The sequence below is a fragment of the Aquila chrysaetos genome, chromosome 4, assembly GCF_900496995.4.
Source record: "Aquila chrysaetos chrysaetos chromosome 4, bAquChr1.4, whole genome shotgun sequence".
Taxonomy (NCBI): Eukaryota; Metazoa; Chordata; class Aves; order Accipitriformes; family Accipitridae; genus Aquila; species Aquila chrysaetos.
The window spans coordinates 13,092,220-13,107,934 of NC_044007.1; the positions used below are offsets into that span (position 1 = coordinate 13,092,220).

The 15,715-nt window shown below is 43.9% G+C and overlaps 2 protein-coding genes across 10 annotated transcripts in view; both read left to right on the plus strand.

Moving 5' to 3' along the window:
* ATAD2 (ATPase family AAA domain containing 2) overlaps positions 1 to 11,347 on the plus strand; it is a 39,156-nt gene extending 27,809 nt beyond the window's left edge. For 4 of the 5 annotated variants that reach the window (XM_030012590.2, XM_030012586.2, XM_041122983.1 and 1 more), the window contains 7 exons: positions 722 to 881; positions 1,233 to 1,355; positions 1,441 to 1,590; positions 4,605 to 5,009; positions 5,700 to 5,824; positions 8,170 to 8,298; positions 9,804 to 11,347. In XM_030012590.2, the coding sequence (XP_029868450.1) occupies positions 722 to 881; positions 1,233 to 1,355; positions 1,441 to 1,590; positions 4,605 to 5,009; positions 5,700 to 5,824; positions 8,170 to 8,298; positions 9,804 to 9,845 (1,134 nt within the window). In that variant the 3' untranslated portion in view covers positions 9,846 to 11,347. The remainder of the gene's footprint in view (positions 1 to 721; positions 882 to 1,232; positions 1,356 to 1,440; positions 1,591 to 4,604; positions 5,010 to 5,699; positions 5,825 to 8,169; positions 8,299 to 9,803) is intronic. The other variant, XM_030012584.2, reaches the window with a different exon arrangement.
* Positions 11,348 to 12,314: 967 nt separating this feature from the next.
* ZHX1 (zinc fingers and homeoboxes 1) overlaps positions 12,315 to 15,715 on the plus strand; it is a 29,170-nt gene continuing 25,769 nt past the window's right edge. For 3 of the 5 annotated variants that reach the window (XM_030012801.2, XM_030012797.2, XM_030012800.2), the window contains exons 1-2: positions 12,315 to 12,657; positions 13,604 to 13,714. The gene's annotated coding sequence lies outside the window, so the exon portion shown is untranslated. Of the gene's footprint in view, positions 12,658 to 13,401; positions 13,511 to 13,603; positions 13,715 to 15,715 lie in introns of those variants that run through there. The other 2 variants (XM_030012798.2, XM_030012799.2) reach the window with 2 other exon arrangements.

Below are 15,715 nucleotides of genomic sequence, written 5' to 3' on the forward strand. Positions count from 1 at the left end.
CTCTTCAGTATAAGATCAACCATAAGGACTCTGTGGTTTCTTCGTCCTCCCATGCACTTCTTATGTCTCTTTTTCTCATTTAATTTATTGAATAAGTCTAAGCCAGGGGCATATACTTCAAAGTGAGCTGAGGTTTTAATATAGCTTTGCATTTCAGCAAAGTCCTATTCCCCTAAGCATCCACTGAGTTGTCTTTACTTTCAGTTTCTAAGATGCGAATAATCTAAACAAACATAGATGTCCTCGTCTAATCTAGTCATTAGGCTCCTTTTATGGTCTGAGTAAAGCAATCATCACCTCTGGGTCCAGTTTATCTCGTTCTAAAGTAGATGCCCAGGACAGATATTTCAAAGGTGCAATTCCTGCAGCCTTTTTCTTGCTGCCAACAGCAAAGAGAATCTCTGGTGACTTTACTGAGAAAGGTTTCTTTGCTGTGATGTTCTGAAGCAAGTGAAATGAATCCCACTCTGGGTGTCTGTTCCCCTCTATGCCCCACAGATGCTGCTGACGTCCCTGCTTCTTTTTTTCCCTCTCCTGGTCTGTCTCCTCAAAGCCAGTTGAAATAGCCCTTCTGTTTTGAAGAATCTAACTGGTTAATTTTTGCATCTTTGGATGTGTCATAAATATTTGGAGTTTTTAAGAAGTCCTTTTGACTTTATTAAAATAATTAATTTTGGTAGATACTGTGCTAAATCTCTGAGCACATATATTTCATTTGTAGGTACCCGATTATGGTGCAGTTATTAAACACCCCATGGACCTTTCGGCAGTTGTCTCCAAGATTGACTTGCACCAGTACCTAACTGCAAAAGATTTTCTGAAAGACATCGATCTAATCTGTAGCAATGCTTTAGAGTACAACTCGGCTAAAGATCCTGGAGGTGAGGATATGTTTTTATCCCTAATTTGGAAAAATTTAAAATGTAATAATTGATTAATGTTGTCTGTGGACAGTAGACACGGGATTAGATCATTTTAAACATCCACAGAGAGCATTTCTTGCCAGGTTGTGAATGTTGTAGCTTAAACTACTTGGGCATGAAATTGTGATGGAAGTGTTTATCAGTAACTAGTACTTTTGCTTTAATAATTAACTTTTATGTTGTTATGCTGAAAATATACACTGAGATAACCTTTCAGAACCTACCTATGAAAAGAGCAGAATCTTTCTAAGTAATCAAAATATTTCATTGGCTAGTAGAAAATACTCAGTTCTGACTGTAAAATTTCAGGTCGTCTCATTAGACACAGAGCTTGTACTTTGAGAGATACTGCATATGGCATAGTGAGGGACGAATTGGATGAAGATTTTGAGCAACGCTGCAAAGAAGTTAAAGAATCTCGTAAGAAAAGAGGTATGTGTTTTCACACTAAGGATTTTAAGACTTGTCAATGAACAATGCAAGACACAATTCTTTGCTCTCTGTTCTTTATTGCAAGGTTGTAGCTCTTCAAAGTATGCTTCGTCTTCCTACCATGTAATGCCAAAGCAGAGCTCTGTTCCTGGGTGTAAGAAAACAGACCCAAAGTGTAATGACAAAATGAAGATGCCAGCAGCACCTGTAGATTCCAGCACACCCCGCTCTAAAGGCAAGTTGCATTTTATTCAGACTTTCTTAGAGAAGGTGCTAAAGTCAATGATACCTTCTCTGTTCTTGTGACATAACAGGTTTCTGTGATGCCTCATTCTCATGCCAGAGACATTACATTTTTTTAATTTGCTTCAAAATGTGAGATATATCCAGAGGTCCTCCATTCACTGTGGTTATGAAGTTCAAGCACAGTGGTTGGTTTACATTGTAAGACACTGGCCTTGATGGCCCAACTGACATTTAATGGCTCCTAAATTGCTCCCTCTTGAAGTCAAAAATGTTGTATATGGCAGTTTCTAAAACTAGTTTTTAGTTATATGAAACAGTATTTTTCCCTTCCCTGCCTTCAGATGCTAAAATCTATATCACCTTGTCGTGGTTTAAGCCCAGCCAGCAACAAGACACCACACAGCCACTCACTCACTCCTTCCCTCCGGTGGGATGGGGAGGAGAAAATATAAAGAAAAGCTCGTGGGTTGAGACAAGGACAGGGAGGGATCACTCACCACTTATGGTCATGGACAAAACAGACTCGGTTCAGGGGAAAAAAAATCAATTTAATTTACTACAAATCAAATCAAAACAAGGATAACGAGAAGTAAACTCCAAATCTTAAAACCACCTTTGCCCCACCCCTCACTTCTTCCCGGGTTCAACTCCACTCCCGGTTTTCTCTGCCTTCTCCTTGTAGCAGCACAGGTGTATTGGGTTTGTGTGGCAAGGTTTCGGTAGCAGGGGGCTACAGGGGTGGCTTCTGTGAGAAGCTGCTAGAAGCTTCCCCTATGTCTGACAGAACCAGTGCCAGCCGGCTCCAAGACAGACCCGCCGCTGGCCAAGGCCAAGCCCATCAGTGATGGTGGTAGTGCCTCTGGGAGAACAGATTTAAGAAGGGAAAAAAAACAGTTGCGGTGGGCGCAGAAACTGCAGGCAGAGAGGGGAATGAGAACATGTAAGTGAAACAACCCTGCAGGCACCAAGGTCAGTGAAGAAGGAGGGGGAGGAGATGCTCCAGGCACCAGAGCAGAGATTCCCCTGCAGCCCGTGGGAAGAACCCACGTTGGAGAAGTTCGTGGAGGACTGTCTCCCGGGGGAGGGACCCCACGCTGGAGCAGGGGAAGAGTGTGATGAGTCCTGCCCCTGGGGAGGATGAAGCAGCAGAAATAATGTGTGGTGAACTGACCCCAACCCCCATTCCCCGTCCCACTGCGCCGCTGGCAGGAGTAGGTAGAGAATCTGGGAGTGAAGCTGTGCCCAGGAAGAAGGGAGGGGTGGAGGGAAGGTGTTTTGAGATTTGATTTTATTTCTCATTACCCTACTCTGGTTGATTGGCAATAAATTAAGTTAATTTTCCCCAAGTCGAGTCTGTTTTGCCCATGACGGTAATTGATTGAGTGATCTCTCCTGTCCTTATCTTGACCCATGAGCCCTTTGTTATATTTTCTCCCTTGTTCAGCTAAGGAGGGGCATGATAGAGTGGCTTTGGTGGGCACCTGGAATCCAGCCAGGGTCTACCCATCACAGCAGGGGGATGGTGAATTGGGGTTGGGGTCAGTTCATCACACGTTGTCTCTGCCGCTCCCTCCTCCTCAGGAGGAGGACTCCTCACTTCCCCTGCTCCAGCGCGGGGTCCCTCCCATGGGAGACAGTTCTCCATTAACTTCTCCAACATGAGTCCTTCCCATGGGCTGCAGTTCTTCATGAGCTGCTCCAGCGTGGGTCCTTCCCACAGGCTGCAGTCCTTCAGGAACAGGCTACTCCAGCGTGGTCTTTCCCATGGAGTCACAGCCATCTTTGGGGGCATCCCCCTGCTCCGGCGTGGGGTCCTCCCCAGGCTGCAGGTGGATATCTGCTCCACCATGGACCTCCCTGGGCTGCAGGGGGACAGCCTGCCTCGCCAGGGTCTTCCCCACGGGCTGCAGGGGAATCTCTGCTCTGGTGCCTGGAGCACCTCCTCCCCCTCCTTCTGCACTGACCTGGGGGTCTGCATAGGTGTTTCTCTAACATTCCAATCTCCTCCCCTGCTCCATGTTCCCCTTCTTAAATACGTTATCCCAGAGGCGCTACCACCATCACTAATGGGCTCGGCCTTGGCCAGAGGCAGGTCTGTCTTGGAGCCAGGGAAGCTTCTAGCAGCTTCTCACAGGAGCCGGCCCTGCAGTCCCTCACCCACTACTGAAACCCCGCCACGCAAACCCAATACACACCTCTTACTGTGATTTCCAATTGAAGGGAGAAAGGGGAAGAAAATAGGGGAGCAATAATAATAGATATGTAAAGGAAAAATCATTATTTCCTCACTTTTCCTGTGAAAAGGACATGAAGGAACAAAAGGACTTGGGTCTTGTTCAGTTAAAATGAATGATGTGGTGTGACGTTTCCTGGTCTCACTGGCATGACTGGGAATTTTGCCACTGACTTTACCCATATGCTTTGTGCAGTACTCTGTGAATACAAAGAATGGTGGGGTTTTCTGGAAGGCAAAAATGCTAAGTTTGTTTTAAACAAGGTTAACTGAATCAGAAAGCATATGAGGTGTAAGTCTTTACGGACAGTTTTTTCTCCAGCAAATATTCCCTTAAAATTGTGTCTTTAACTGTGCCCAACATGTGTTTAGCTTTTGAAGTTTACAGCTTTATAACAGATTTGCAGAAGGGCTCGTCTCCAAATGCTTTTCTATTGTTCATCTATATTAGTTCACGTAATAAGACAGTAAGCAACTTCACCTAATAACCTTGCTTTGCAGTAATACTGGCTATCTAAAGTAAGAATTTTCTGCTCATAAAATCTTAAAACTGATGGTTTTGTGAATGAAATTCTGTAGCTGGCTTTTTAAAATCTAATAGCAAATTGACCTCATTAACTTGCAGCTCCCTTCTAGACATATGTAGGGAGACAGACAATGAGCTGCTTTGATCATTTTCCTTTAAGTCAAGCAAGATGAGGATGGTGGATTTTGAATGAAGAACTGTTTTGGTAATGTTTTGGATTACTTTTTCTGATATCTCTTTGTAGATGCGTCAAAAAGAAAACGCAAAAAGAACAAAGGGTCTTCAAATATCACAACAAAGAGGAGGAATTTTCAGTTCAATAAAGAGAATAAAGTTCCAGGAGACCAAAATGAAGGAGAGAGTGATGAAGAGTCTCCAGAAAAACATGTTACCAACATGGATCACACTGAAGTTGAGCCCTCACAGGATTCTCCTATGGAAGAAAATGAAAACATACTTCAAGAACGACAGAAAAATGGGAATGAAAATAAATCTGGGACAGAAAATGAAAGAGAGAGAGTTATCCTTGTGGCTAAATCTGCTTCTGGAAAGAAGAGTGTCATGCTTCCTGAACATTCAGACCTAAGAAAGGAAAGTGACATGTCGGATGGCCAAATACCAGAAAGTTCTGAAGATGGAGATTCAAATGGTAAGTGAAAGGTCAAACACGTCATGTAGCTCCTTTTTCTTCTGGAGGGGGGATTACACTATTTATTAGGTTTTACCCTTCTTTAGTTCTGTTCTGTTAGTTCTGGTGTATCTCTCTAAAATCAGCACACAGTGTGCATAATGATGCTGCCCCTGTAGTTATGCTAGCCAAACTCATGTTTTTCTGCAGCTGCTGGTTTTTTGATTCTGGTTTGTTTTTGAAATGGTACCTAAGTGAAAAACAGTCATTGACTTTTATTGTGCAAGTATCTTCCCAATAATGAGCAGTGTGAGCTAAAAAGCTGTGCTTCAAGCAGCGTGGACCCAGAGTCACATGTGGAATAGAAGACTTATGTCCTAATGTTTGCAATGTAAGATGTGTTTCCTAACCTAAATTACTCTGGACTTTTACTGTGCAATGCCGTAATGGCAACATTACAATATTTTTTTTCCTGTTTTTCCCTCCCTTTTCCTCTAGCGCTTTTTTTTGTGTCTTGAGTTTCTAATTTTTATAGAGCAGTGACTTTTGCCAGCAAGAAAGTAAAAGTCAAACATTTCTCAGTGAAAAAATTGTAATAGTTCTGTTTCTGTCATTGCAGAGAGAGACTGTATTGCAGGTACGGGATACTTCACTGATAACTGTATTTGAGATAAACAGAAATCCTGACTTGAGAAATTTGTGTCATTCCAGATTCATGGATACACCGTACGACTCATGTGAGACGTTCTTGTGTAGAAGAGCAACAGGGGATATATGTTGAGAAAGCAGTGGAAATTCTTCCACAGCCAGTGATTGTGGATTTCTATGAGCTCAAAGTAAGTCTAATTTCAATTTTGTTAATTCTGAAGTAGGACGTTTTCTTGCTATGTGTGCAGTTGTAAATTAAGTCAGTTGTTAACCAATGCCAATTAAAACAATTTATGGGAAGGATATATAGCTTGTGAAATAATTCAGCTTGTAATGGACTATGACTGTTATGTTTCCACACCTGGTGTAGACTGCTCTTCTTGCTTTTGGTGAACTAAACTTTAGGAGACTGTTCTCTTCCTAATTTTTAATTTAAAAGGGCTTGTTGAATTTTAAAATAGCCCATTGACAACCTGCTAATACTGTTGGTTATTAATATCTTAACAGTTTTTATGATTGATTTGGGGGTTTGTTTTGGTTTGGTTTTTGCATGTTTTCATTTATTAGGAACCTGAAAAGGACCTTTATTTCTAGCAGTGATGACTTTAAACCTGAAGTTAGCAGGTTGACATAAAGCTCATCATGCATAAAATACTAATACCTACTTTTCTGAAATTCTTTCAAAATCCAGTGTTAGAATTTTGCATTCATACAGTTACAGTGTTATAAGGGTTTTCCAGTCCCTTGTAGGAGAGAAGTTGCTATCCTAGGCTACCGTTGAGGAAAGGGTTAAAAATGGGCCTAGCTGCAGCGAGTGAAAGAGGTTCTTTTGCATGAATTGGAGAGGGTAGAACAAGGACCTGATCTTCAGGGGATATTGCAGTGAGGAAAATAAGGAAAATTGCTAGGTTGGAGTCCTGGAAGTTGGCCAATGCAGAGGAGGGCTGATGTTTACCGGCCATGATGAGAAAGGGAGTATTACATGGATGTTTCCCCTGTGTGGGGAGAATGTGACCAGATAGGGGATCCCCTTTGGTGAAGGGGCTTGTTAACAGAATTTCTGTCGCGTTTTTAAGCTGTGACCTAATTTGTAGAGGTGAAACTAACTTTTTAAAGCTGGCTTCCTAAGGAAGCAGATTTCAGGGGGTTTTGTTGTTCATGTCTGCCTGCGTATGTAGAGAAGCCACGTAGGTTTTTCATAGAGTCAGGGTGCTAATAACATGTGCTCCAAAGTTACTGCCTATATAAGCTGAAACATATATATGAGGAGAGCCATGGTCATGAAACGTGTCTCTTGGAAAACTTGTTTTGCTAACATGGGTGCCACTGGCACTAGCTGCTCGTACCAGAGAGCCTCTTTGGAACTCACCTGCAGTGAATAAGCCAGGTGAACCTCCAAAATGTAGCTGCTTGGTTTTGTTTGGGGGGTTTTTTTGTTTGTTTATTTGCTTGGTAATATGCGTAGAACTTTATGAAGATATAGAAGAGCATGCAGTCACCTATGTGGCAGCAATTAGAAATAGTTTCACGCAGGATGTTGACCATACACCTCTGTCACATCCTACCTTTTCTGTTTGCAGCAGCTGAAAGCACGCTGCCTAGTTTTTGTGCGTCTTATCTGCCTATTATATAGAATGAATTTGAGGGGAATGCTCAAATTTTGTGCTAGCTGATCTGAGGGAGGTGGATTTTGATGACGGGCAGTTGTGAGGCAGTAATATTTTCATTTGGTATGGCTGCCTCTTCAGCTACATCTTCACAGCCTCACACAACACACAGCTACTGAATGGCTGCAGCAGTGGAACAACGTGCTGCCACTGCTGCTTTCCCAGAGATTATCACATTCACATCTTTGGTAACAGAAATGACTGTGTGAGAGTTTGGTAATCTGCTACAGGCAGAGTCACTCTGCTAGTTTATCCACTCTTCAGTTTAAAGGTAGGAGCTAACTGATCTAACTTTGCTTCCTGATTTGGTTCAGACACTTGAGCAGTGTGTTCTGCCAGCTGAGTTGTAGGCACGGTGCACATTCAGCTAATGGGTAACAGTGAGCACCTAAAGATGTTTCCGTTTCCAGCTGGCACAGCTGTATGTAGAAGACCTGTAGCCTGGCTTCGAAAGATCCATTTTATGGTGCCCTGCGATGCACCAACAGCTTCCTCTAATGAAATGCAACAGTGGCTTTGCTGTGGCAGCTACTTTACCACAAAGTGGATTGTGTCATTTCCTGCTGTTCTGGAAGCAGCTGATTTGCAATTATGATCATTCCTATGATAGACTGATTAGTAATAAAATATCATCTGAAATTTGAGCCTTCCTTTTCTCTGAAGTATGAAAAACTAACTCATTTTCTTCAGCTAAATCTTGTGAGATATTTAATCTGTTCTCTGAAGTGTTACTTTTATTTAACTATATAAGAAAGTAGGATGTCACTTGTGTTGTATTGTTATTGTTTAGCTTCTGAAAACATAAAGAGCCTATGCAAAGGATCTTGCGTTATTCTAAACTTGTACTTTTCTATTTTTTTCTTCAGCAACTGTTGAATTTTGTCAGTGATGTAACTAAGAACTTCAGTACATTTCACTTGGAAAAACTATATGCTGTTCTTAGTCAGTGCATTTACCAACATCGGGAGGATTACAACAAAACTGAATTAGTGAAGGTAAATTTTTTTGTCTTGTAGCACTTTCTATCACTGGTATGCATGTGTGTGCTATGCATATGTATGTGTGCTCTCTGGACGTCACGCTTATTTAGCATGACTCTTTACTGCTTAGTTGCCTGTGTTATGAGACTTTTTCATTTCAGTCTGGAAGACATTTATCCATATTGCAAAACCGTTGTTGTATTTGTCATAATTGTTGGCAGTTTCAGCAGGAAGAGACTTGAACTTGAAGACAATAGGTCCACCCCCCCAGCCCTCTCCAAGTAGTTAACCTCAATCTGTCAACAGTCCTTCTCCAGAACCTTTCTAGGGGTGGGGGTCTATGAAAGGAGGGTGCTTTTCTCAGTCATTTCCTCTTTCTCCCCTTACAGGCAGTCAGACATTTTAATACTTTGTATAGTAGTCATTCCATTCTTGAAAAGAAATTAAGTATGAAACATAACAAGAGTTTCAAATTTTTCTCTAGTCTCACCATTATATCTTTTTAACTAGTATGGCTCAAGCATCTTTTTTAATTTGACTTCAGGGGAGATTTCTGCCTATGCTGGTTTAATGCTAATGAGTCAAATTCTCTCATCTCTTCCTGTAAGAGGATTTCTGAGCTGTCAGAACTCAGCAGAAATCTTCCAGAGGCACCCATGGTCCCAGTCAGGCTTTCCCAGTATTGAGTCGATTTAGCTAGGTTGGATATTCAGTCTTCAGATTCAAGATCCTTGAATCCAGTTGTCTTTGAGTTGATTGTGCCTGAGAATAAAAAAAATTCTTTATGCCTCCCAGTCTGCCTTAAAAAAGAGGAAGCCTTTTCTCTTTGGCCCTGGTCATCTCGATCTCTTCTTCCACATCTGATAAAGAGTTAGAACAGACACTCCGTTCTGATTGTGCAACAGTGAGGATTATTTGGATTCAGGGAGGCCATTCCTGAAAAATGGGCCCTTCTCTCATCCAGTATAATGACGTGTTTTAGCACGAGAAGGGATTTATTTATGTTATCCTGGAGCTTGTGAGCTTTTGTGACTTAACTTTTAATGCTTAAATTAAAAGGGACTTGATTGCTTTGTTTCCTACTTCTACCTTTAACCAAAAAATATCTCCTATTCAGAATGACTTTGCAAGTTGGTTAGGAGCCAGCTCTACTTTATGAAGAGATACACTTTAACAAGTAGTTACTCTCAGTGCAGAAAATAACATTTCCAGCTTTTAGTTGTGGCTTTTCAGGAACTGTCTCCTCTTTCTAACTGTTGAAACCACTGTTGGTACAGATCCATAGTCTCTTGATAGAGATCCATACAGTCCCTCTAGCCTACTCTATTTTGAATGCATAAATATGTGTTTGAAGCTGGTGGGTATAGAAAGACTTTGTGACAGTGGTAGCAAATATATTTGCTAAATATTGCTAACAATTGTATGTATGTACAGAGTCTTTATTCTTTTTATGAAGAAATAAACAGGGTTCTTAAACTTTCATTCATGCTGACTGCTAGTTTGTCTTTTTTTCTTATTAGGAAATGAAGAATGAAATTACAGCCTTCACTTATGTTCTGTGATACTTGATTTCAGCATACTTGACTTCTACTCTGTAATGTTTTGTTGTTGTTGACTTCTCTGTAATGTTCTGTTTTCGTTGCATGTTGTTATCTGGTTATTCAGTTATCTGTTATTCAATAAAGTTTACTTCTACATGTTTATTTATACATATATTAAACAAATATATTCTAAAATCTCTTAAAGCTAAAATAAAGTTCTTTAACTGCTTTGATATTTTTGTCCTCTCTCTATATATTTTTATGTGACATACTGCTGTCATTGCCTTTGGAACACTGCAGATCTGAACATCTCCCAGATAATTTCAGTACCTCTCTTTAAAAGAAAATGATCGAAAACTTGATAAACTTTTATCATTGTTTTCCAGCTTGTGGGAATACATTTTTCTGAAGTAGTCTGTGGTGCTGTATAGTCCCTTGTATATTACATAAAGGTTTTAAACCAAATCTAGTTTTGGTATATGAGAAGTAAACACTTTAGAAACCTCTTAATGCAGTTCAGAGGTAATTTTTTTTAAAGCACCTCAAGTGGTTTTCATTGAATTAACAACCTAAAGAAAGCATGTGGGAGAAACACTTGTTCCACAAACATAAGAACTTTTGCTATGGCATACTTTTGCCTGTCAAAAAACCTAACTTGAAACAAAGTAAGATTTACAACTGTAACTTTCTAAGGTAAAGTTTAATCTTGCTTGTAATAATGACGATCTTCTTGATACTGGAGAATAGCATTTTAATCTAAATTGTTAGTTGCAGGTTAGGTGGCTTGTAGCTGAATTAAATTGTAAATAGTTTTCTAGTTACCTGTAGAGAATTATATCTGTTTATTACATAAAAGTGAATATATTGTTGGTCAAAAACATATTTAAGTAAAAGCAAAGCAATACCCCATTTTGAAGACGTATGGCTCTTCAAACCAGCAGAGAAAATTTCTCTCAAATTGACAGAGTTATTTTTTTTAAAATTGATAATAAGATAGGCAAAGTTTAATTTTATGAGAATAAATTTTTATATCAGTTGCAATAAAATATGTGGCACAATACGTTGCTGTTATGTCACCTTACATACACAACATCTGGTGATACTGAATGCCTAACTGTGCAATCCCTCTGTGTGTGTTTTGTTTCTTAAGTATGTTTTAGGTTTTATTGTTTCTTTCTCGTGTGTTTGTCCAAACATTTGTGTACTATGCAGAATTTTTTCTTCTATCTGTATTGTTTGGATGGGTATTAATAAAAAATGAATTGCCTTTGGAGGGGGGGGGGGTGTCTGTTCTATTTTAATCACAGATAACAACCTTACACTTAAAAACCAGCATGAGTCTTAAGACTGTAAAGTAAGAACTGTCTGTGAGCAGCTTACCCCACTCTTGGTGTATTGGTTATATGGCAACGGCAAGCACAGGAGGAAGAAAAACTATATTGAAAATTTATGTTTTAATGTAATGTATTACATTGGAAATGTAATAAAGGAATTAACGTCATTTTTCCTTAACTTGATCTCCACCTTGGCTGCTGTCACTGATTTTTGATGGGACTGTGGGGGCCGTTTGCTGACTGTGTTCCCCAAGATGACTGTTTGAAAAACTGGAGTGACGGGGTGGAAACGAGGAACCAGAAATATTCCTGGGATCAAAATTTTTGCTCTTCAAAGCTTTGATCAAACTCCCTCCTGTCACTAGTCTCGACAGGATACTGTACCTATGCAATTTTTGTTTAATTATAATTGTGTAAATCGTGATTTTCCATGACCGACTGTTAACGGTTAACTCTTAATGGTTCCCACAAGCCACACTTTTTCTTTCTCGGGGAAACAGTATTTTAGTGTCTGAACCAAAATGGAAAACAGTGATAGTATACAGAAATGCAGCATTTTTGAGGAGTGTGGAGCAGGAGTTAAAGCTAAATACTGACTAAAATATCTAGGTATGTACCGAAGGAAGAAGCCCCCTTTCTCTAAGTTCTGTAACTAAACAAAAAAAGAAGGGGGGGCGGGGGTGGTGTTGTGGGGTGTTTTTTTTTCCCCTCAGAGCCGTTACTTCTGTGCTCACTCGCCCCTGGTTTGGGGCTCTGGACCCTGCGGCAATGTCCTCCCCCGGCGACAGCTCTGGGCGCCTGAGGGAAATTCGGGGCTGCCGCTGCAGAAGAAGCCTTCGCGGGGTGAGAGACGACGCCGTCCGTAAAACCCGTCTGGGTGCGTGGCGGGAGGGTCCAGCGCCGAGCCGAAGTTTGTCGGCGAAGGAGCGGGCTGTGGGCGCCGCTGCCACACGGGAACTGCCGGCCTGTCGCCCCCGCCCTTACCCCCGCCCCGTTCCTCCCCGCCGCAGCCGCTGCGCGCCGGCACCTCGCCTGGCCGAAGGGCGACGAGACGCCGCTGGCCCCCGGGCTGCGGCGCCGGGGCAAGCCCCCCGCGGCCGGCCGCTGCCTCGGCGGGGCCGGGCCGCCCTCCGGCGGGTGTCCGCCGCCTGACGGGCGGGGCGGCGGCGGAGCGGCTCCGCCCCCGCTCCCTGCCAGGGAGGCTGAGGCACCGGCCGCCGCTGCCCGGCCTCCCCGCGCACCCGCCCCGGGGCAGCGAGGCGCCGGGAGGATGCGAGTGGGCGCTGCGGGCGGCGGCGAGGCGAGGGCCCGGGCGGCCGGCGGCGTTGGGAGTTCCCGGCTCACCCGCCGCCCCCCCGCCCCAAAAGAAGTGCAGTAGTTTGTGAAACGCAAGATGGCGGCGCGGCCGTGAGCGAAGGCGGCAGGCGGGCAGGCAGGCAGGCAGGCAGGCGGGCGGCGCGGGCGCGGGCTGAGGGGGCGAGGCGGAGCGGCGCCGTCAGGTAGGGGCTCGCGTCTCCCGCCGCCTCTGGCGCGGGCGGAGAGGGGGCTCTCGGCGCCGGGAGGCGGGAGGGCGACCCCCCCCCCGGGAGGCGTGCCCCCCGCACGCCCCCGCTTCCCCCCGGGGAGCGGGCCGGGCGCTCTCCCGGCGGGGACGGGGCAGCGCCAGCGCGCCCGCCGCCCCGCGCCTCCCCGGGGCAAGGGCGGCTCCTGGCCGGCGGCGGGGGCGGGCGGGCCCAGGCGGGCCCGGCGGGGGCGGGCGCCCCGCTGCCGCCCGCGGGGTGGGCGCGGTGGGCCGGCCGCGCCCCGCCCGCCTTCCTATTGTCTGGCGGCGGCGGGCGAGCGGCCGGCGCGGTCCCCGCGGCCGGGGGGCATCGCCTGCCGGGGGGCGGCGGGCTCCAGGCTGACTGGGGGAAGCCAGGGCGGGGGGCAGCCGGGGCGTAACTTCGAAGCGGACTGCTGCGTGCTCCCCCGGCTCGGCCCGGCCCGGCGGGGGGTTAAACCCCTTCGAGTCCGAGGACGATCTCCTCTGCCCGGTCTTCCCTCCTCCGCCCTGTGCCAGCTGTGAAGCCGGGAGCCTGTGCGTGGTGGCTTTTGCTCGCCACAGGGCCGCGGAGGATTCGCCTGACTCGTCAGTCGGAAAGGAGAGTCAAGAAGTTCAATCCCGGTGCGCCCGGAGGAGCTGGCGAGTTCCCACCCGGTGTCACCGGGCTGCGCGCACCCGCGGCGGCGCTCGGGATGACGGACTGACAGACAGACTGACGGCAGCCAACGAGCCATGAAGTTCTGGCTCCAGAGTTGTCTCGCATCCCGTGGCGTTGCAGAGCGGGGGCGAGCGTGGAGGAGCAGTACGGTGTATGTGCAGGCAAAGTTGGGGAAGATGTCTGGTTTACTCTTCTGGGGGTGTCTGGGTTTTGGGGTGCGTTCTGACCCTCGGCTCTCCCCTAGATCAGGATGTGCAGCACTGGAGATCAACACCGACTTCAATAAACCATGTAATGGAGGCAGTTCTGGATCTCTGAAAGGGCTCAGAGTATCTGCAATAGTGAACGTTATCTGGTAGGTACCACTTGTGCTTTATTTATGAGCTGCTTGGACTTTCTGGTAGGTTAAGTAGTTAACGGAAGGATGGAGAAGTTTACTTTGCACAAAGTGTCATGTAAAATAGCGAAGGCTGAGATGTCTCTTGGTCTGCCAGCTGGAATAGGTGCCACTTATTTTTAAAGTAGAGATGTACTGAGAGCATATTGGGCATGTCAAAGTGCATATAAACATTGTATAAATAAAAAGTGGATTTTGTCGTGAAACTTGTTACATGAAAACAAATGTTCCATTAAAGGTAGGAATGAAAGAGGAATTTTAAAAGCTGTGCTGTTGGTTTTGACCAGCAGTCTGCCTTTTGTTTGTTTTCACTTAGAAGGATTTCACGCCAAAAAAAAGAAAGCTTGTGAGTACTTACAGAAACCCTGTTTAAAACAACCTGCGTGATGCAAACTAGAGGACTGCTCTGATTTACTACCTCTTTGAGCGAGCACGCATCATTTAGAAAACCCTTTTGTTACCGTCTTTAGACATTGCCAGCAAGGCAGTCTATTTCACTTGTGTTGTTAAATGAATTCCCCTGAGCCGATGAGAAGTAGATGCCATTTTTTATAATTGAAATGATTTGCTTTTAAGTTCAGGCTAGTGGGTTTTCTCTCTGTGCTAGACTGAAAAGCCCTCTGCTATCACATTTGGGTAATGTGTGTGTATACTGTGATTGTCCCCAAACTTATCTTTGTAAAACACAGCAGTTTGAGGTAGAGCTTTTCTTTGTGAGGCATGCTTTTCTACTCTCTTAATTTTTCTTATGACTCTCTTTTGGATTATTTCCTCTCTTGCAACACCCTTGATGACCTGTGCATGCTTTAGCTGGATCCAGTGTCCTGGTGTCTAGACTTAATTGCTGTCATTTATCACTGTTGGTTATTATTGGAATAGACAATATTTATCACTGTGTACCAATATATCACTGGAGACTGTTAGAGCTCTGTGTTGAACAGTTCTGCCTTTTGTAGATTTCTTGGTACCGAAGAATTTCTGTCAAATAATGGACTTTGTACTATTATTAGGATTCCTTTTGTTCCTAATCTACCGAAAAGACTGTTTCTTGTGTCTTTTGCTTCACTGAGCAGTCTATAGCATTTCACTTAAGCTTACTGCTATCCCTGAGCTTTCCCCTTGTTTTTTCCCCCATTTGTTTATATGTAGTCTGAGGGGAAGGATTAAATTTTGGTCAACTTTTTCATCTAGTTATGGTTAACATTGGTGACCCTTTTGTTCGAGTGTGACTTTAGAAGAGTCATATTTAAAAAATAGTCATATATCTTTGAAGTCAGATTCTTTCCTCAAGTCTGAGTTCAGGACTTTTTCCACCTTCATGAAACTGGAACTGTTAAAGCACCATGTACATATAAACTGGGTTTTATTCTGTGTGCACATAATAAATATAACCAAGGCATAATCACTTGTAGCTAAGCTGTGGCTAATCTTTATTTTGTTGATCAGTTTCTCTTTATCTGACAAGCTGAGGTCTAGTCAAGAATTCCATGGTGTCAAATTCAGTATTTTTATGTTTTCTAATTTTTAGAAATCCTGTTGCAGAAATTACAGAAAGGCCTTTTCAGTGTCTGTTTATTGAATTAAAGTCCTGTGTGATGACAGTTTTGGGGTCATGGCGTGAGGGAGGGTTTTGAGCATTTTTAGCTGAGTGCATGGACGTGCTGTTCTCTTCTGTGTATTAATGGTCAATATTCCCTCTCCCTCTGCTTTAGATGCATGGTCATTGATCCATAAATGTCCAAGATGGTTCTCCTCTGAGTTGTCAGTGACTTGTAAACAAGTGATGCAATTTTCAATATAGTACCATTTCCCCTTTTTCTTTTGTTTACTTGCTATTTCCTAAATAGGCAGCAATGGTGATCTTAGTGTTCTACTCATGTATCTCCCCACTACGTGTCAGTAGCATCACCTTTGTTAAGTACCTATAAGAATACAATTTTCTGTTGTTACTATTTAAGT